Raw genomic sequence first — 19,325 nt, forward strand, 5'->3', positions numbered from 1 at the left:
TACAACAACACGAAACGAGATGGCATAAACAAATTTATTGAGATACAAAGTTAAAGCATGGATCCGAGGGTGGATCGTACAATGCAGGCGGGGGGTTGCTTCTGCGTGGCGGGCTGCTGGACGGCGCGGCGGCGATACACCAGCACCGCAAGGATCAGTGCGATCGCACCAATACATGTGGCGATTGCAATGATCGCTACATTGGTTATACCGTCACTGGTGCTGGCGCTACCACCCGAGGTTGTCGAAGAGTCTGGATCAAACACAGCCAGCCACGACGCAGTGACCGTGCCATCGTCGTCTTGACCGTCGCAACCAGGGGCATTCAATGGATCGATGTCATGAGACCGAACCTCAAAGCTCAGTGGACCGAGAACATTATCTGCGCATTCGGGGCATTTCACCGACCGCCACTCTATCGCTGGAAGTGGCACACACTCGCGACGACGGGAGTGGTAAATGTAGCCCAAATTGCACGCACAGTCGCAAAGTCGCATGTGAGATCGAGGTTTGCACGTGGAGTGAGGCGGGCCAGCACACGGCGTGGTGTAGTTGAGCGCTGTATTAGGACACGGCAGGACGTTGCACTTGAGCGTGTCGATAGGCTTGGGCGCCGAGCACGACGAGTCTGTGAACGAAATGACGTTCTTTTGGTCCATGCAGGTTACTGTGCGATTTTTGACTCCGCCGCCGCATTGCGCTGAGCACTTGGACCATTCGTTCACAACCCAATGCGTCGACGACTTGCCTTGGGGTGAACATCGGCGCAGTTTTTCACGAGCACACACCGACGACGATCGAATCGCTGGTCCGAAACACCTTAGAACATGCCACGTTAGATCATCGAATCAGAATATAGAGGGGTTGGGTACTTGATAGGATCTTCGACGTAGCAATAGCTGGTCCAGTCAGATTTGAAGCAGCCAGGCTGGGTGCTGACGCTGGGGCATGTGGTAGTCGTGCTGCATGCACAAGGGTCTTTCGGGGGCGGTGGCACCGACAGATAGATCGAAGATTCATTGCACTGCATGTACTTTTGCCCCGCACAATCCGTAGAATCGTGGTACGCTGCCCCCACACATCTACGATATCCCTATAAGACTCATTATGTGTGATGACTTACTTTGTCGGATCTTTGACGTAGCACCACGATTTGCCGTGGAAAGGTTGGCAGCCACCACCTGTGATACTTGGGCACTTGGAGACTGTCGAGCAACTGCATGGGTCGGAGGAAGAATCAACCGTCGTGGTAGGCGGATTGGTTGTCGTTGTTGAAGCCGCTAGGTTTGAAGGTGTGGGAATGTACGTTGTATTGGTGGGTGTAGGGGCAGAAGTAGTGGTGGCCGTTGGGACAACAGTAGTTGTGGTGGGAGTTGCAGTTGTTGAAGTTAGGGTTGTAGTGGTGGGAGTTAGGGTTGAAGTGGTTAGAATAGTAGTAACTGGGGTGGTAGTTGGTTTTGGCGTTGTCGTGGTGGTAGGACTGGCTGTGGTGGTCGTAGGATGTGCAGTAGTGATTGCTGTGGTGGTGGGTATGGCTGTGGTAGTAGTCGTAGGTTTAGCTGTGGTGGTCGTAGGATGAGCAGTAGTGATTGCTGTGGTGGTGGTGGGTGTGACTGTGGTAGTAGTGGTGGGTGTTGCTGTGGTGGTCGTTGGTTGAGCTGTGGTGGTGGGTGTGGCTGTAGTAGTAGTAGTAGTGGGAGGTCTGGCTGTGGTGGGGGCTCCATCGGGACTGTAGGGTTTCAAACACTTGTCCAATACACTTTGCACAAACGAGCACACTTCGCCGTTGTCGTAAAACTTGGTAGGGCTTCCCCAGTCGTATGACATGATCCCACCTTCTGCAAACGTGTGGCTTGCACCAAAGTTGTGGCCGATTTCGTGGCCCACAACCATCCACGTATTGACGCCGGCATCGATGGACACGCCCGTGTTGAGGCCCATGCTGCTACTGCACAGAGAGCCCATCCACGCCACCCCCGCTGTACTCCCTGTTCGAGCACCGTCCGCGTCGCAATTAGTGTGCACGTGCCACAGCCCACAGTTTTCTTGATTGCACATGGGCACGTTGTCTCCTGCGGCAACCCACCTAAATGACGGGCCAAGTTGTTAGCTTTTCCATTCATGGTGCAATTTGACGTACGCTTTAATAACGTCGAGGTGGACATCCATGTCGGCCATGGCGCCACACGATCCCGGCTCCACATTCCACGCCGGACCCCCCACCCCCGTTTCAATCAGGAACGCCCCGATGGTCAAGTGCACGCCGATTTGGTCGTCGAAGAGTCCGTTGACCGAGTTGTACACTGCAATGAGGTAGCTTTGAGTCTGTGCAGCCCCTCCTACCAGCCATCCGTTTTAAACTACCTTTCAACGAGGATGATAGTGGTGGTGGAGTGTTACCATGTTCAGACGTAAACCCGGCGTCGGAAGCAACCCCGACCGTGATTTGCCTCGAGCTCCACGTGCACCCTGCCATTCGACCAAACGACGTCAACTGGCGATGGTGCTGGTTTGACAGCGTCGCAGATGCTAGTGGTATCGTGTACGCCACCATGCCAGTCACGGGCGACGACAAATGGTGGGCATTCTTGTGGTGTCCAACGGGGTCCACGACCACAATCTTGTCGTGCAACTTGATCGTTGCATGGAACATATGGCGGTCAAACATTGTGAGGCGGATGTACCCATGGGGCACTTTCCCCTCGTAGGCAATGTGATGCGGCTTGTGTGACTTTAGGAGCGCGAGCTCTGGACCGTCGTGCGCCCACACAAATGAGTCAGCGGCGAACAAGTCGCGCTTGAGTCGAACGTCAAACTCCAAGTCTGTGCCGTGGCTCGTGCGAAAATGAACGTGCATCGACGACGGGTACGGAGCGTCGGGCGCGAGGGACTCATCGGCACTTGTAATTGACACGTAGCTCACCACGGCAAAGTCGTGGGCATGTGGTTGCGACGATAGCACTACGACACACACAATGCTCGAAACACCGTGCTTGTCAGATATAGTACAAGCCTTACCGTCTTCGAACGATGTGATGTGCGTTCCATGCGCATCGGTGGTTTGATGGAAAAAGCCTAGAAGGAGCAATAAGGCGCGATCTACCCAAGAACGCCCAAGCATGATCAACGGCGATGAAAGAAGCGTAATGAAATGCCAAGTCAATCGCGACCCCAAAATTAGCGCGCTTTTTGGGCAGAGGAGGGGCTACAGTATTAGTCGAAAACCATGATAAAAGAGCATATGAAACCATACGGCAATCTACATGTGACGGTGTACGGGATTCTACGATGCATAAGGTTGGAGGGTGTCGTTAATTCGTTCGCTCCCACCGCACCTCTGATAGACCTCCACTTCATGTGGACCATATTCGTCCATTCTCTACGAGTCTATCGGTTCAAAGTGCCAACTGATCTGGCCAATCACGGTCGAGGATTCGAATCCCCAAAATGCACCCATTTGAGGGAGTCTGTTACTACATTGGAATCCCCAAAATGCACCCATTTACAGTTAAGGGATTCTGTTCCAAAGCTGTACGTAGTACTCGAAATACTACGTAGTAGTTCATAAGGGGGTTTGCATTTCATTCGTAAGGTGCTCAGTAATGGTAAATCCTAGTCTCCGAAATCTCCGTATAATGTCAGAGACAATTCTACCAATAGTATGCGAGTCGAATATGATGCAATAACGTGAGGACGAAAAGTCCGTTCAAGAAACTTTACTTGGGACGATCGATGCTCACCTTGTAGTTAGTTACCAAATACTCCGGAGTACTCTGGAGTCGTAGCGATGCAGTTTGAGGCCTTGACATCCAATCTACCTTGAACCATATTTTATGCCAGGCGCAACTTCAACATACATTCGAATCGATGCTCTGATTGGTTGAATTCAATAGCCAATGGGATTTGACAAAACGAGATCTTAAAGGGTCACCTGATATCTTTTTGAATGCCAGTGCCATGCTTAATCAATCCACGCCACGTCCAAAGGTTGGTCATTCAGGACAAGAAGTTCTCGTTCGCCGAAAGTTACAGCAAGCAGCAGCCCGTTCAGAATCGACCGGCGATGAGTTTCCTGCCTCTCCATCATTCCAATTTCCGCATCCCCAAATATCGGAACGAACGGATGAATCATCCGCACTGCCTTCCTCCATCACTGATCTCGTCATGTCTTGCTGGCGTCACCCACTGGAGAACCTCGGGGTTCTAGTAATTCTACTGGCGTGCGCGTGGGGCTTTGTGGTGACCAGTTCCGCCTCGTCTACAGTTGCACCTCCTTCGACGTCTCTCCACGTGCTTCACCCTCCCCATCCCCCCCCCCTGCCCACCGCACCATCCTCCCCATCATCATCATCATCTACCAACTCGCCCTTGGAAGTTCTAGTGTCACAAGTGGCAGCGTTACGCCGCGATATGGCCGACTTGCGCGCACTCATCAAGGACGTTTGTGTCCAGCATACATAGATAGTCACGCGGTGTGCGATACTTTCACAAGCCATCGACGACGGGTACCAATCACGTCCTACTAGCGATAAGATCATATCTTTACATCGCGTGGGGGTCTTCTTGATCGGGGGCGACCACGTTCCAGAACGCGCTCGGTTCTTGTCCACTCTTTACCACGTCAAATGTATCCGGAAAGTCTTCGTATGTTTGCAGCAAGCGCTATACCACCCCTTGTAAGAAGAACAAATGGTGTAGCAGTAGTACACACACATACAAATATACTGACAAGCGACTTGTATCGTACATAATACATGGACTCGCAAGACTTACCATGGCCACCTTGCCCGTCTCGACCATCTCGTCGCTAGCGTCTCGGCCGCACCACAGCGAACAGTACTTGGCTTCCATCGAGCACACGACAAAACACGCCGCGGCATGCTCGTCCTACCCGTCGACGACATATGTGACCCCTCAACGAATATCACTCCAAGTTGTACATGTATCTGCGGCGACTCTTGCGACGGATCCCGCGACGAGGACGATGCCATCAAGTGGTCCGACGGCACGGGTCCAATGATCAACGGGTAGTACCGTCCTGAGGAAGTTTCCCCGTCGACGTCGTCGTCTTGGGACATTTCCACACGGAAGACTGTGCTGGGCTGGTTGCAGTGCAGTTGGCGCAACGAATCCCATTCGTTGAGTTGAAAAATGAAGCCTGCGTTGGGATCGATGACTGGGCGCGACGACCGCACGAGTTCCAGCGCTGGGTATAATCCCAATTGTTCCCTCGCCATGAGGTACGCAATGGCCATCGCCGGGGACCGCGAAATGCCTTTGACGCAATGGATAAACACCTGTGGATAGAGAAAGTTGTTCAAAGGGAAATATCCCAAGCGACGGCAGGGAAGGAAGGAGCCCATGATGGTGGGGATCGATCGATCGATCGATCGTACCTTGCCGTGACGAGCCCGGGCCGTGTCGATAAACTGGAAAATGTTGTAGAAATGCTGGTGGATGTCTTGGGTCGCGTGGTCTCGCAGTCGCAGCCGATAATAGTCAAACACGTGGGGAAAGTAGTTGGGAGTGATGGTCGCGGCGCAGTTGATCACGTGCGTGATGCCATGCCGCTCGAGGACGTCGCGCTGGGAGGCGACGACGGCGCCCCCGACGAAGAGGAAGTCGGTAACCTGCGAGCACACGTTCGTGCAGTCGGCAGCTTTGGTCGGCGATTGCATGGGGGTCATCTGGGACAAGTCGAGGATCAAGTTGCCTGGATTGCGGTTCCGCGCTCGTTTTGGTGGAAATGCGGTCGTGGTGGTGGTTGGTGGGGGATGCTCCTGGTCCTTGGGTGGGAGCGTTAAACGAGGCGATGGCAGCGCCTCGCGGGAGGACAGGATCACCTTGGGCGAAGGTTCGATCGAGTTGGGGCTCTGTGGATGCTTCGTTGGAACTTCCAGCAGCAGCAGGGACGGGGTTCGGGTGGTCATCGCGGGTTGCACCATCGTCACAGGGTCAACCGGCGATGAATCACGTGTCGAAGTGATCAACTCCCGCTCAGGGATATCGTGGGAAAATTGTTCAGAGTTCAGAGATGGCGTTCGTTTGCGTGTCTTGGTATTGCTGGACGCAAGATGATGTGCTGCCAGTTGGATCTTCTGCTGCGAAGGCGAAGTCGCCGTCGTCGCCATCACGGACAAGGCTGGAGAAGGAGACTCGTGCTTCCTCTTCATCTCCATAGGACTTGTTCTGTCGACGGCGGTGCACGGAGAATGGTCAGCAGCGGCAAGGATACGCCTATCCGATCGCCAGCGCCAGCTTTTATTTTTGGCCGTAACCGTCGCATGTCATCGAGTTATATGCATTTATAGAGGCTCGTGACGGTATTTCGAAATATCAAATTGCAAAGGATTTGCCAGAATTTCACGACATCCGGATACCCAATTAACAGTAAACCGGAACACAATTTGACAAATCGAATTTGCGCGCGGGAGAAAAAGCGCCGCCGCCGCCGATCGCGCCATGGAACACTTCCTGTTGCCGCATGGAAGACCTGAGCCCGACGATCAGATCTCCCGAGCAAACCGGCACATATTCGGTAACACCACCTTTCGCACGAACCAACGTGATGCCATCCAGACCACGTTAAATCGCCAAGACGTGTTTGTCTTGATGCCGACAGGCGGAGGCAAGAGTCTGTGTTATCAGGTGCGTCCTTCTGCCTTGCTTTTCTTCGTCATCTTACGTGTGCCTAGTTGCCAGCGGTATTGTCCAAAGGTGTGACAATTGTCGTGTCGCCACTTCTGTCGCTCATCCAAGATCAAGTGACGTCGTTGGTTCGCAACAAACCAGCAGGAATCCCAGCCGCATATTTGTCAAGTCAAACTGCAGTTAAACTACTCAAAGCCGTGCTCAGAGATTTGCATCGTCCAGTACCGACGATTAAGTTGCTGTATGTCACGCCCGAGAAACTAGCGTCTTCGAGCAGCCTCATTTCACTCCTGGAAGACTTGAACCGCCGGGTAAGGTCATATCGAAAAGATCTAGAAACCAATACACTTGCTGTATATGCGCAGGAAATGCTAGCTCGATTTGTAGTGGACGAAGCGCATTGCGTGACGCAGTGGGGGCATGACTTTCGGCCGGACTACAACAAGCTCGGCAGGTTGAAGGAGTTGTTTCCAGACGTCCCCGTGATGGCATTGACCGCTACCGCGCCACAAAAGGTGATTGACAGCGTCAAGAAAGTGCTCAAAATCCCCCGTGCTACAGTGTTCACGATGAGCTTCAATCGAACGAACCTGAGGTACGAGTACCAACGAGACCAACATCATCGAACTGGCCATCTCGCTCATGTTTTACTTAGCTTTGACGTTCTGGAGAAAGAAAACGAAGGTACGTATTACGACAGTGCAAAACCAGTTGCATAATGTGACCATGTGTTCCTCGTTAGAATCCAAAGCGTTGGCGCAATTGCACGCGTACATATCGTCGAAATATGCCAACAACGTCGTGGGCATTGTCTATTGCATGACAAAGCAGCAATCCGAAGATGTGGCCAACTACCTCTTTGACCGCGGCATTCAAGCCGACTTTTACCACGCCGGACAATCCTCCACGGATCGAGAAATGGTGCAAGAAGCGTGGCAAGATGGACAAATCAAAGTTGTGTGTGCCACCATTGCGTAAGCTCACGAGTCGTCGCGACTCGTATTAAACTTGATATGCAAAGGTATGGCATGGGCATCGACAAGGCCGATGTGCGCTACGTCCTTCATTATTCTGTGGCCAAGTCCATCGAAGGGTACTACCAAGAAGCTGGCCGAGCTGGACGCGACGGCCAGCCTTCGCAGTGCACGATCTTTTACAATCGGTACGACACCATATACATCTATCTCATCGTCATCCTACGTTTAGGACAACCCTATTGCTTTGCGTAGGCGCGACGTATCCAAGATTCGAGGGATCATCAACATGCCAAAGAAGGGCAACACGATGAAGACCCGTGGCGTGCACATGGAAAAGCTAGAGCGCATGATGGAGTACTGCGAAGAGCGGGCGAGTTGCCGTCGGCAGTTCTTGGTCTCGTACTTTGGGCAAACATTCAACCGCAAGGATTGCAAAAAGACATGCGACAACTGCCGCCGTGTCATTGCGCATTAACCGTGTTGCTTTTTCTACACAAAGTACTGGTCGGCCCACGCCAGCAAGGTCTCTGTGGGAATGCGCAAGTGGTCCCCCGTCGTTTCCTTGAACGTGATTTTGCCCGCCTTGTCGAGCGTTTGCAACCCGAACGCGTCCGCCTTGTACCATGTCGTCTCGTTCATGGCCAAGATTCGGCCGAACGCGCCATCTTCGTACGCCCCAAACCATTCGGATTCCTACAACACATGACCATATCGCGAATGTTTCAAAGGTATGCCTGCCTACACTGGGGTACACCATCGAGTCTTGGGCCGCTCGAACAAGCAACAAGCGCTGGAGCGTCGCAAAGTTGGCCTTGTACGTGGCATTCGTTGAGGGCTTTTCGTTGTTGAGGTCGGGGAGGAACAGTGCTACAAGTGTTCCATATAGATTTTCACAGGAGATCCCTGGATCACAGCATTCGCGGTATATACCGTGTGCTTGGTACTCGGGGATGCGAGTGGGGTCCCGAAAGTAATTGGCTTGGGCGATCTTTTCTGCAAGGATGAGTATGAGTGTCATCAGGAAGAGCGAACTCAAATGACTACCTTGAATGGAATCGGCATATGCAGCCGTGGAAATCATCTAACGTAGGATGAGGATGGGGGTAGGGAGGTAGGTAGGTATATGATGGTGGACACTGGGATGTGAACCTACCTCGCTGATTTTCTTGCAGATGAAATTGATCGGACGGCAATGCGGCAGGCCGGCGACCCCCGCCAGTGGACCATGGATAGATATGAAGCTCTGGACGGGAGGGTTGTTGTAGCGCTCGACGTAGCCGCGGATAACGAGGTTGCCCTGCGAAAAGCCAAGCGCATTGAACCCATGCCGAAGGTGTTGGTCCTATTGGTGATGAGTCCATGCAGGAAGAGGACGGAAACGCACTTCTGCCACAACGCGTGCAAAGTAATCGACTTGCTTATCCAAGTTCATGAAGAATCCGTTCGACGTGTCCTCGGCCTGCGACGCGCCGATTTGGACATTCGTCACATATGCGCCAAGTCGTGCCGCCACGGCCTACGTCACATGTGGAAACAGGACGGACTACTTGCAAGATGGTGACGAACGCACGTACCTTGCGGAGGCGCTGCATGCCCGGATTCAGCGCGGCATCTCCCATGCCATGCATGATGACCACGGGAAATTCTGGTTTGGCGAGACTCGGGGTATCATTCCCTGCGTGATAGTCTCGGTCCAAGTCGAAGATGAAGCGGTCGTCTACAAGGAATGATTCTGGTTGCCATATAGCTGGTCCATGAGGCACGTCCAAGATGGCAGACCAAGCCGACGCCGCCAACAAGTATCCTCCCATGATTCCGGCGCGCATGGTGTTAGATATCTCCACCGAAATCCTTTTACTTTTTGTAATGTCCACAACAAATCCCCTCTTATAATTTATATTCATCAAATCTAATCGAATGTTCTCTGCATTGAAGGCGGTCGAAAGTGCGTCCGCACCCACGTCGCGAGCAGGTCGTCGCTGAACTGCAGGTGGTTGCCAGGGGTCTCGTACATGGCCAGGCGACCTGTCGTGTGCAGCGTCTTCAACCCGAATGTATCCCCTTGATACCATGTCGTCTCGTTCATCGGTAAGATCACATTCCACCCACCGTCCTCGTACGCACCAAACCAAGACGACATAGTTGGCGCAATCTGCCGCGTCAGTTATCAATGGTTGTAGCTTGGAATCTTTGTAATAGTAGTACTAACGGCGTACCTGTGTGTCTTGAAGTGCCCGTACCATGATTAACTGGCGCAGCGATGCAAAATTGGCCTTGTACGTTGCGTTTTTCACTGCATGTTCGTTGTTGATGTCGGGCAAGTACTTGACTATCCGTGCATGTAACGCATTATGTCGTACGAGTTCCATGCTTACCGCGCTCGAGGTACTCTGGGATGCGAGTGGGGTCCCGGTAAAAGTTGGATTGGGCCAATTGGCCTACGAAGTGTACAATGTCGGCGAGGTGTTCAACATGCAACTTACTTGGCCTTACGTTGCAATTCGGAGGAATACGCAAACGCCCCGAAGAACTTGTTGAGATGCCGACACAAAAAGTCGGCGGGGTTGCATATCGGTAGCGACCCGATCCCAGCAAGCGGAGAATGGCAGGCCAAGAACCCAATCACGGGCGGATCGTTGAACCGGTGGATGTAGCCGCGAACGATGAGGCCTCCTTGAGATAGCCCAATCGCATGGAAACCATGCCGGAGGTTGGGGTCACGGCCGACAATGGCGGCAAACCTACATGAAGTAGACACTCAACGGGGTTGAAAGCACCGATCGTACCTCGCCACTTGTTCGTCCATGGTCAAATGAACACTGTTGTACTCGTCTTCCCATACGTTGCGACCTATTTGCACCGACGTGACGTACACACCATCGAGTGCATCGGAAACGACGTGCCGCATGCGCTCCATGTGGCCGTTGTGGCCAGCGTCGTTCATCCCATGCATCATGACAACGGGATAGAACGCCGCCGCGGCGTGATCCACATATGCAGTTGGTACATCCACCATATATTCGTGTGCAAATGGCGCTGGAAGGGGTTCTTGATCCCATACCCAGTTGTTTGAGACAGCCATGACGAGTACCCGTATGACGACACCCTTCAACATGCCGTGCGACCCGCGCCGCCGCCGCCGCGTCGAGTTTTGCAAAGTTACCCTTGAAACATCATACGCTTAGTATGGACGATAGATTTCAGTTCGATTGGTCAAAATACAAGTGATTTTCATTTTATACAACTTTCGGATTGGATAAAATGAATACCATATCAACTGTGCTATTGGTGTAGTGCGTTGAATATCAAGTATATTTAACGAATCAAAACGTATAAAAATTGCAGTATGGGACAGCTTTGCATTCTATTTTGCGATCAGTCGAACGTTCCATCTATGCTGCAAGATTAGGTTGAAACGACTCTGGTGTAATCATGGCAATGTGAGGAGCGACGTCGTCTGGGGCTTTGGCTTGCTGTGTTGGCCATCATGAGCTACGTACAGCAGCAACACAGCCCATTCATAAGGGTTTGTTATCTTAACCGTACGGTACGTGGTTGGTTAACCGGACGAAAAGAGTGAAGTGCCGGACCGTTTCGAGACTGAAAACATGATGGAGCACTTTGCACTCGGCGTTTCGCCTTCAGGTGGCTTCGTGTCCCGAAATAGTTATCCTCATAGAGTGCCCCACGATCACAGTCAAACATGCCTGGTGGAAAGGGGGTGGCGTCGAAGCAGTCGGCGACTCCGCCGCGGTTGCCGCGAAGTCACATCGCCACGTTGTTGTGGAAGAACTTTTTGCTCAAGAAGAAACACCCTGTGAAATGGGCGTTGGAGATGATCGTGCCGGTGCTGTTCATCATCCTTCTGGGGGGGTTGAAGAAGCTCACGGACGACGTCAAAGTCCCCGCGGGATGGAGCGACACCCAGGTCCTGCCCACGGACATCACCACCGGCACGTCGCACGCCTTGTTCGAGACGATCCCGCTCAACATCAGCGGCACCGCGTTCAACTTTTCCACGTACTACGCGACGGAAACCACCATGTCTGGGTACTTGGTCAACATGGCGCTGACGGCGTACCAGAACGGCAAGCTCATGAGCGAGCTCAACCAGGTCGACACGTTCCAGTGCTCGCGCGTAGTGCTTGAAGGCAAGGTGTCCACGGACCCGTCGTCCCCCACGGCCGTGCCGGTCGAGTGCCGCGGCAAAGTCGTGCCGTACAAACTCGCGATTGTGCCCGACAATGCATTCACGCGCGACTACTTTGCACAAACAATCAACGCTTGGTTCCCCCGCGTAGAGCTCACGGCCAAATCATTTCTTGCGACGCCGACGATCCCGTCGTTCGCGGACTCGACGCTCTTCTTTGCCGACGAAGCCGCATTGGAAGCATATATTCAGAGCGACGGGTACGGCAAGGACTTGGCGCATCCGGTCGTGCAAGCCGCGATTGTATTCCACACGTTTCCGTCCAAGGAGCAGCTGGGCTCGGTGCACCCGATTGAGTACTCGCTCCGCCTCAACTCGACGCTGGGCCGCGGCGGCATCCCCGGCGACGTCCCCCGCACCGACGTCAAGGGGACCAACCCCCTCCAGCGGAACATCGACATCACCATGTACCAAAAGTACACGATGACAGGATTTCTGACGCTGCAGACGCTCGTGACCCGCTTCGCCACGTGTGTGCCGGATTGGGACGGCGCCCGCACCGCCGGCACTTGCACTCAGGTGCAGGCCAAGGCGGCGTCGACGCCCGCACTCGACGCGCGCCTGCTCCAGCAAGTGCAAGACGATTACGTGCTGCAGCTGGTCGTGGTATTTTTCAACAAACTGCCCATGCTGCCGCGCATCGACTTGAAGAATTTGCCCGCGGCGGCGAAGGCCGCGCTGTTGGTGCCGCTGCGCCAGGCGCCGCAGTCGTACTTTGGCCAGCGCGTGTTTCCATTCCCGATCGCTGCCTACATATCGTCGCCATTCTACGCCCAAGTTGAGTCGTTCTTTGCGATTGTGTTTATCATTTCCTACTTGTTTTCGATTTCGTCCATATTGGTGGCCCTCATCACAGAAAAGGAGAACAAGAGCCGCGAACTCATGAAGATCCTCGGCGTCCAAGACAACTCGATCATCTGGTCGTGGTACCTCACCTACGGCGCCATCTTTGTCGTGTCGGCCGTGCTTCAGACCGGCGCCAGTCGCGCAAACTTGTTCCCCCACTGCACCCCCCTGCTGGTCTTCCTCTTCTTCCTGCTCTTTGGGTGGAGCGTGCTCGCATATGGCTTTCTCGTGAGCTCCATCTTTTCGAAGTCCCGCCTTGGCACGTACATGGGCATCGTCGTGTTCTTTGTCATGTACTTGATCACGTCAGGGTTTAGCGACACGTCGTCGGAACGTTCCAAGAACGTTGCGTGCATCTTTGCGCCCGTGGCCATGGCATTTGGGGTTCAAACTATGGCCAAGGCCGAAGCGGGGTCGCTTGGCATCACGTTTGCCAACGTGAACGAACCGTACGCGAACTTTAAGTTCGCCACGGCGCTGGCGTTCATGGCGTTCGACATTGTCGTGTACACGCTCCTGGGGTTGTACTTGGAGCGCGTGGTGCCCAAAGACTATGGCGTGCCCGAGGTGTGGTACTTTCCCGTGAGTTCCCAGTACTGGCGCAAAGTGCTTGGCCGCGGCGCCATGCGCGTGCAAGACAAGCATCACGTCGGCGACAACATCGCCGCCGACCTCGAAGGCCGCTCAGTCGACACGGTCGAGCGCGTCGGGCCCGAGCTGCGCCAGCAAGAAGTCACGGGGGACGCGCTGCAGATCACCAAGCTGCGCAAGGAGTTTGCCGTGCCCGGAGGCATCAAAGTGTCGGTGAAAGGCATCAACTTGACCATGTACAAGAACCAAATCACGTGCTTATTGGGGCACAACGGCGCCGGCAAGACGACTCTGATCTCCATGCTGACGGGTATGATTCCAGCGACGAGCGGCGACGCCACGATCAACGGGCTGTCGCTCAAGAACGACCTCGCGGAAATCCGCCACTCGCTGGGCATGTGTCCGCAGCACGATGTGCTGTACGCCGAGCTGAGCGTGTTGGAGCACTTGATGTTTTACGGCCGCATCAAGGGCTTCCGGGGCGCCGCGCTCACGGAGGAAGTGGACGCCAAGATCGTCGAAGTGGGGCTGACGGAGAAGCGTCACGTCAGGACCAGCGACTTGTCGGGCGGGATGAAGCGCAAGTTGAGTCTAGCGATTGCGTTGCTGGGCGACAGTCAGGTGGTATTTCTGGACGAGCCGACGTCTGGCATGGACCCGTACAGCCGTCGCAGCAGTTGGGAAATCATCCTCAACAACCGATACAACCGCATCATCGTGTTGACGACGCACTTTATGGACGAAGCCGATATCTTGGGCGACCGCATTGCCATCATGGCGGAAGGGGAGCTGCGATGCTGTGGGTCGTCCATGTTCCTCAAGAATAGGTACGGCGCCGGCTACAACTTTTCGCTCGTCAAGACGGATGACTGCGACACTGATGCGCTGATGGCGTTCGTGCGATCCCACGTCGACACTGCCAAAGTGCTCAGCAACGTGGGCACAGAAGTGTCGTTTCAGCTCCCATTAGACTGCTCGCACTTGTTTGCGCCCATGTTTGTCGAGCTGGACGCCAACTTGGCTCGGTTGGGTGTGCTCTCGTACGGCATTTCTGTGACAACGTTGGAGGAGGTGTTCATCAAGGTGGCCGAAGTGGGCGACGAGCACAATCAGCACACCCTCCAGTCAAAACCCACTGGGGCGAAACCGTCGACGGGGTACAAGATCGACGCGAACGCCCCGCCCGTGTCACACATTGCCATGTTTTTCATCCACTTCGCCGCGCTATTCAAGAAACGTGTGCGCACCGCCCGACGCGACCGTAAGATCGTCCTCTTTGGCGCGCTGCTTCCCATCGCGTTTATCATTCTCGGTATTTCCATCCTCAAATTCAGCGCCCTGACCAAGAACGACGCGCCCATCCGGCTCGGACTGGGCAACTACACGCTGCAGCAGCAGACGCCAGTCCCGGTCTACTGCGTGGCCGACGACAACGGGTGGTGCACGGCGCTGGCGGCGGCCTTCTCGGCGGGTCAGGTGACCCTCCTCCCCCGCGACGAGTACATGTCCCCCACGCCCACGGTGTTTCAAGTGACCTATAACAACCCACCCATCGCCCCGTCCGACACGACGGGGTTCTGCCTCAAATCTGGCGAGCAAGTGTGGACGCGGGGGTTCCAGCAGGCGACGGCGGGGCAGTACGGCGCATACATCGTGCATGGATCGAGCACCACGGGCGAAGTCGGGTACGCCATTGCCGTCAACACGTCGTCGCCCCATGCCGCCGCCAACTACAAGGCACTCATGGACCAAGCCGTGTACCAGATGGTGACGAAATCGCCATCTGCGACACTGGTCGTGCACAGCCATCCGTTGCCGCTGACGGCCATGACCAAGACGTTGTTTACGACGTTCATTTCATTCGCCACGTCCATCTGTGTGGTGCTGGCGTTCTGCTTCTTTTCGGCGTCGATTGTGCCCTACTTGGTGAGCGAAAAGCACCCGACGCACAACTCCAAGCACCAGCAGTTGGTCAGCGGCGTGAGTTTGCCGGCGTTCTGGCTCGCTAACTTTGCGTGGGACATGCTCCTGTTTTCGGTGCCGTGTGTATTTGGGCTGCTCGCCATCTACGCCTTCGACATCACGCCGTTCACAGGTCATGCCTGCTCGACGTGCGCCGGCACGCCGTTCGCGGCACTCACAGTGCTGTTTGTCTTGCTCGGGTTTTCGCTCATCTCAATGTGCTACTGCTTGAGCTACATCTTCACCGACGCGTCGAGTTCGCAAACCACAATCATCATGATCAACATGATGCTAGGGGTCGTGCTCATGACGGTGTCGATTGTGCTGGACGTGGTCTCGAGCACCACAGAGCTCAACAAGTCGCTCAAGTTTGTGTGGCGCCTCTCGCCGCTGTTCAACGTCGGCAACGGGTTGAATTCGCTGGCCATCTTTACGATCCGCGCCACGTTCTCCCGCGACGGGTACGTGCCGGGGCTGACGGCGTTCGACACCAAAGTCGTGGGGTGGGAAGTCACATACTTGGCGGTCGAGTCGGTTGTGTTTCCTCTGATTGCCATCGGCATCGACTACGCGTTGAGCTTCCCCAGCATCAAAGCCGCCATCATGAAAGACCCGCAGGTTGTGGATGCGCCGTACGACGTGGATGACGACGTCAAGGCGGAAGAGGCGCGGATCGCGAGTGGCGCTGCTGACAAGGACGCCGTCGTGATGAAAAATCTGCGCAAAGTGTACAAAGGGGGCAAGGTCGGGATCGTCCAAATGTCGCTGGCGTTGCCGAAAGGCGAGTGCTTTGGCTACTTGGGCATCAACGGCGCCGGCAAGACGTCCACGATGAAGATCCTCACGGGGGATGTGCTGCCTTCAAAAGGACAAGCGCTCCTCGGGGGGTTTGATATCTTGACCCATCAGCTCGAAGTGCGTCGGCTGATCGGGTACTGCCCACAGTTTGACGCACTGATCGACTTGCTGACCGTCCGTGAGCACTTGGAACTGTTTGCGTCCATCAAGGGCGTGCCATCCAAACGCATCTGCGACACGGTCAAGGACAAAATGGACCAGATGAACTTGAACGACTTTGAGCACAAGTTGGCTGGGACGTTGAGCGGCGGCAACAAGCGCAAGCTGTCGGTGGCGATCGCTCTGATTGGGTCGCCCCCGATCATCTTCTTGGACGAACCATCCACGGGCATGGACCCCGTGTCCCGTCGGTTCATGTGGGATGTCATTGCCGACATTTCCACGCGCAGCAAAGAGTCGACGATTCTGCTGACCACGCACAGCATGGAGGAGTGCGAGGCGCTGTGCACCCGCGTCGGCATCATGGTGGGCGGCCGGCTGCGATGTGTGGGCAGCATCCAGCACCTGAAGAACCGCTTTGGCGACGGACTGATGCTGCACATCAAGTTGGCGGCCGTGACGTCGGACGCGGTGGCGGGTATGGCTGCCGACGCTTTCAAGGGCGTGACCGAAGTCACAAAGGAGACGCTGCAGGCTACCTGTACCCGCCTTGGCAAGAGCCACCGCGCGGCGTCCATCGACGGCAACCACCCGACGGGGTACGTGCTAGCCGACTCGCTCGAGCGCCACCTCGCGATTTCCGCCAAGGACTTTTGCACGTGGTGGCTGAGTGAGGACCGGTTCGACTCGTTTTCGTCGCACGTGACGACGTCGTTCGGGGGCACCGCGCAGCTGCTCGAGCGACAAAACGACCAAAGTCGGTTCAAACTCGTGAGTCCGACGTTGAAGCTGAGCGCCGTGTTCTCGTTGATCGAAGGGTGTCGCCGCGATCTGCACGTGGAGGAGTACACGGTAGCGCAGACGACGCTGGAGCAGATCTTCAACAACTTTGCGTGCCAGCAAACCCAAGAAAAGGGCGTCGCCAGGGGCATGGTCGTCAATGGTGGTGGTGTACCCCAGCCACCCGTAGCTCACGATCACTATGTCGTGGCCCCTCAGTAAGGAGCATTTTATATTGAATACACGTTTGCATAACAGCGTCGTCGCAGCTGGGCTTTCACTTGTGGGGATGGGCACATTAGAGTTTCGCGAGTAGAGTAGTCCCAACCTATCCACAATTCGTCAATGTCGTTGGCCATGACTTTGTGGGAATGCTGGAGCAATAATCAACGGTTCTGCATTCTTTTCCCTTGAACAACTAACTTAAACACATATTCAAAGTGCGCTAGATGCAAAGCTATCTCGTTGTAGTTTTGGTGTTGGCAGGTCAATAGGAATCTGGCTCATCGCGCCAATTCGTTTCAACGTCCAGAAACACCGAATGAGGAATTATTGTCCAACAGGATGAAGTCAATCAACCACCAGCGCTTGGAAAGGATGTGGTGGCATTGACCAATTTGCCAGGGATTGCAATGTTGTTCCTAGTGCTTGTGGCGACGATCATGCTGGCTGCTTTGCCTACATCTTCAGCGCATGTCCAGGGGGCCATTCGAAGTGGGGCGGTTCCTGCGCATGGTGTGAACCTCGGTAGCTGGCTCGTACTCGAGTCGTGGATGTCCAAGCAGTCGCCTGTTTGGGTCGGCGTACCCGACGCGGTGGCCGTTGGGGGTGAGCACCAAACGATGGCGTTCTTAGGCCACGACAAAGCGGATGGTCGCTTCAAGATTCACCGCGACACGTTCATCACTGCCGCCGACATTGCCGAAATTGCCGCGTTCGGCATGAACGTGGTGCGCGTTCCAGTGGGCTGGTGGATCATGCCCGACTCGACCGTACGACCCATTCCCTGATGTTACAAGTCTTTTTTTATGGACTTTGCCCTTGCTAGAACGACGACTGGAAACATTACGCCCCCGGAGGACTCGCGTACGTCGACGCCCGTGACTGTCACATATGACTCATGGTCACGTTATGTAGATACTTGGACACGCTGATCAAGGACTGGGCAGTTCGGTATAATGTGGCAGTGATGGTGGACATCCACGCCGCCCCGGGGTCTCAAAACGGTCGGGACCACAGCGCAGCCCCGACCTTGAATGTAGCAAACTGGTCTCGAGACGACGGGAATATCGCACGGACGTTGAAGGTACTACTATTTAGCAGTATTTACAAAATGCAAACTGAAACGGCATGTAGGTGGCGGAGTTTCTGGCCGCGCGGTACAAAGGCGACGAAGCCTTTTTGGGGCTGAGTCTCCTGAACGAGCCCGAAGGCAACCCCGCCGCCAACACGGGCGTCGACACAGCCAAATTGCATGCGTACTACACTACCGCGGTATCGCGCATTCGGCAAACCGGCAACGACTGTGTGCTCGTGGTGGCCCCGTTACTGACGGAGCAATCGCCGACGGCGTCGGTGTGGCCGACATTTTTGCGGCAGAAGAATGTGTGGCACGATTGGCACAAGTACCTCAAGTGGGGGCACGAAGGTGTGAAATGCAGCACTCTTGGTCGAAAAGACTGATATATTTGGATTTGTGATATAGGGCAACCGCTGACCCAATTAATCTCCCAAGGCACTGAAAACATTGGCCGCGACATTTCTCAGTGGACTGGCAACCCGCTCTTCATTGGCGAGTGGAGCCTCGGCCACCCAGACTCGGCCAAAGTCGAGTTCCAAGACCAAGCCCAAGTCAAGCTCTACGCCGTCGCGTACCTCGATGCGGTGAACAAAGCCAAGGGGGGGTGGGCATTCTGGAGCTGGCGGGCCGACACGGGACTCCCGCTGGGCGAAGGCTGGAGCATGCGCGAGTTGCTTCGCGGGGGTCACTTGAAGTTGCAACAGAAGGGTGAATGCACCGTGTCCATGAAATCTCACGACTAAGTACCTAGGAGGAGGAGTCTTAATCTCTAAACCTACAATTGGGTGGCCCTGGCATGGTGTCGGAAACTACTGTATTTCTTGTGGAAGTTTATGATTATTCCTGTGTGTTTGCTGTTGTACCCTTTATATCGACGACATCAGCGTATAATACTACGTACAGTTATTAATATTAATAGTAGTACAGTAAATAAATTGTCTTGCTCATACAGTACCAGTACGAGTATATTATTGTCCGCGTAATGCAACCGCCGTCGGAGTAGTATCTACCAGTTTTATCCGACGGCATATTTGCCACATGTATGGTCACA

General features: G+C 54.6%; 8 protein-coding genes across 14 annotated transcripts; 4 read left to right on the top strand and 4 right to left on the bottom strand.

Moving 5' to 3' along the window:
- Positions 1-20: 20 nt before the first annotated feature.
- On the bottom strand, positions 21-3,148 carry H257_17482 (hypothetical protein). The gene is made up of 6 exons (XM_009846288.1): positions 3,019-3,148; positions 2,401-2,961; positions 2,141-2,339; positions 1,124-2,086; positions 873-1,082; positions 21-819 (listed from the first exon to the last, which is right to left on the bottom strand). Exons 1-6 carry the CDS (start codon positions 3,119-3,121, stop codon positions 51-53), a joined length of 2,805 nt encoding a protein of 934 aa, XP_009844590.1. The 5' UTR covers positions 3,122-3,148; the 3' UTR covers positions 21-50.
- A 793-nt stretch (positions 3,149-3,941) lies between these two features.
- H257_17483 (hypothetical protein) lies at positions 3,942-6,255 on the bottom strand. 5 transcript variants are annotated; one of them, XM_009846291.1, is made up of 4 exons: positions 5,397-6,255; positions 4,941-5,297; positions 4,774-4,887; positions 3,942-4,662 (listed from the first exon to the last, which is right to left on the bottom strand). In XM_009846291.1, the coding sequence occupies exons 1-4, from the start codon at positions 6,177-6,179 to the stop codon at positions 4,543-4,545; spliced, it is 1,374 nt and encodes a 457-aa protein (XP_009844593.1). In that variant the 5' UTR covers positions 6,180-6,255; the 3' UTR covers positions 3,942-4,542. The 5 variants fall into 5 exon arrangements, with proteins under 5 accessions (XP_009844593.1, XP_009844594.1, XP_009844592.1 ...); XM_009846292.1 differs by having other exon boundaries at positions 4,774-5,297; XM_009846290.1 differs by having other exon boundaries at positions 4,941-6,255.
- H257_17484 (hypothetical protein) lies at positions 4,165-4,461 on the top strand (the record flags this gene model as incomplete). The annotated part of the gene is made up of 1 exon (XM_009846294.1): positions 4,165-4,461. One exon carries the CDS (start codon positions 4,165-4,167, stop codon positions 4,459-4,461), a length of 297 nt encoding a protein of 98 aa, XP_009844596.1.
- Positions 6,256-6,462: 207 nt separating the features above from the next.
- Positions 6,463-8,103, top strand: H257_17485 (hypothetical protein; the record flags this gene model as incomplete). The annotated part of the gene is made up of 7 exons (XM_009846295.1): positions 6,463-6,648; positions 6,696-6,962; positions 7,017-7,246; positions 7,307-7,335; positions 7,394-7,625; positions 7,673-7,813; positions 7,881-8,103. 7 exons carry the CDS (start codon positions 6,463-6,465, stop codon positions 8,101-8,103), a joined length of 1,308 nt encoding a protein of 435 aa, XP_009844597.1.
- A 14-nt stretch (positions 8,104-8,117) lies between these two features.
- On the bottom strand, positions 8,118-9,439 carry H257_17486 (hypothetical protein; the record flags this gene model as incomplete). Its single annotated transcript, XM_009846296.1, has 7 exons — positions 8,118-8,321; positions 8,371-8,495; positions 8,559-8,621; positions 8,673-8,709; positions 8,782-8,970; positions 9,013-9,144; positions 9,203-9,439. 7 exons carry the CDS (start codon positions 9,437-9,439, stop codon positions 8,118-8,120), a joined length of 987 nt encoding a protein of 328 aa, XP_009844598.1.
- A 56-nt stretch (positions 9,440-9,495) lies between these two features.
- Positions 9,496-10,785, bottom strand: H257_17487 (hypothetical protein). 3 transcript variants are annotated; one of them, XM_009846298.1, is made up of 5 exons: positions 10,415-10,785; positions 10,122-10,369; positions 10,004-10,066; positions 9,845-9,957; positions 9,496-9,780 (listed from the first exon to the last, which is right to left on the bottom strand). In XM_009846298.1, exons 1-5 carry the CDS (start codon positions 10,741-10,743, stop codon positions 9,538-9,540), a joined length of 996 nt encoding a protein of 331 aa, XP_009844600.1. In that variant the 5' UTR covers positions 10,744-10,785; the 3' UTR covers positions 9,496-9,537. The 3 variants fall into 3 exon arrangements, with proteins under 3 accessions (XP_009844600.1, XP_009844599.1, XP_009844601.1); XM_009846297.1 differs by having other exon boundaries at positions 9,496-9,957; XM_009846299.1 differs by having other exon boundaries at positions 9,845-10,066.
- A 444-nt stretch (positions 10,786-11,229) lies between these two features.
- H257_17488 (hypothetical protein) lies at positions 11,230-17,260 on the top strand. The gene has a single exon (XM_009846300.1). The coding sequence runs from the start codon at positions 11,332-11,334 to the stop codon at positions 17,194-17,196; it is 5,865 nt and encodes a 1,954-aa protein (XP_009844602.1). The 5' UTR covers positions 11,230-11,331; the 3' UTR covers positions 17,197-17,260.
- Positions 17,261-17,606: 346 nt separating this feature from the next.
- On the top strand, positions 17,607-19,017 carry H257_17489 (hypothetical protein; the record flags this gene model as incomplete). The annotated part of the gene is made up of 5 exons (XM_009846301.1): positions 17,607-17,966; positions 18,023-18,060; positions 18,112-18,280; positions 18,331-18,622; positions 18,680-19,017. The coding sequence occupies 5 exons, from the start codon at positions 17,607-17,609 to the stop codon at positions 19,015-19,017; spliced, it is 1,197 nt and encodes a 398-aa protein (XP_009844603.1).
- Between the last annotated feature and the right edge of the window lie 308 nt (positions 19,018-19,325).

The sequence above is a fragment of the Aphanomyces astaci genome (genome assembly GCF_000520075.1).
Source record: "Aphanomyces astaci strain APO3 unplaced genomic scaffold supercont1.108, whole genome shotgun sequence".
NCBI lineage: Eukaryota > Oomycota > Saprolegniomycetes > Saprolegniales > Verrucalvaceae > Aphanomyces > Aphanomyces astaci.

Bases quoted from the DNA above. Each gene is read 5' to 3' on its own strand.
- H257_17483 (XM_009846290.1), bottom strand. From the start codon at position 6,179: ATGGAGATGAAGAGGAAGCACGAGTCTCCTTCTCCAGCCTTGTCCGTG. The intron at 4,888-4,940 runs GTACAACTTGGA...GTCGACGGGTAG, and splicing joins AAGAGTCGCCGCAGATACAT to GACGAGCATGCCGCGGCGTG. The intron at 4,663-4,773 runs GTAAGTCTTGCG...GGGGTGGTATAG, and splicing joins AGACGGGCAAGGTGGCCATG to CGCTTGCTGCAAACATACGA.
- H257_17487 (XM_009846298.1), bottom strand. From the start codon at position 10,743: ATGTTGAAGGGTGTCGTCATACGGGTACTCGTCATGGCTGTCTCAAAC. The intron at 10,067-10,121 runs GTAAGGCCAAGT...TACACTTCGTAG, and splicing joins GTATTCCTCCGAATTGCAAC to GCCAATTGGCCCAATCCAAC. The intron at 9,781-9,844 runs GTACGCCGTTAG...CTGACGCGGCAG, and splicing joins GGGCACTTCAAGACACACAG to ATTGCGCCAACTATGTCGTC.
- H257_17482 (XM_009846288.1), bottom strand. From the start codon at position 3,121: ATGCTTGGGCGTTCTTGGGTAGATCGCGCCTTATTGCTCCTTCTAGGC. The intron at 2,340-2,400 runs GTAACACTCCAC...GATGGCTGGTAG, and splicing joins CGGGTTTACGTCTGAACATG to GAGGGGCTGCACAGACTCAA. The intron at 1,083-1,123 runs GTAAGTCATCAC...GGGATATCGTAG, and splicing joins TACGTCAAAGATCCGACAAA to ATGTGTGGGGGCAGCGTACC.
- H257_17488 (XM_009846300.1), top strand. From the start codon at position 11,332: ATGCCTGGTGGAAAGGGGGTGGCGTCGAAGCAGTCGGCGACTCCGCCG.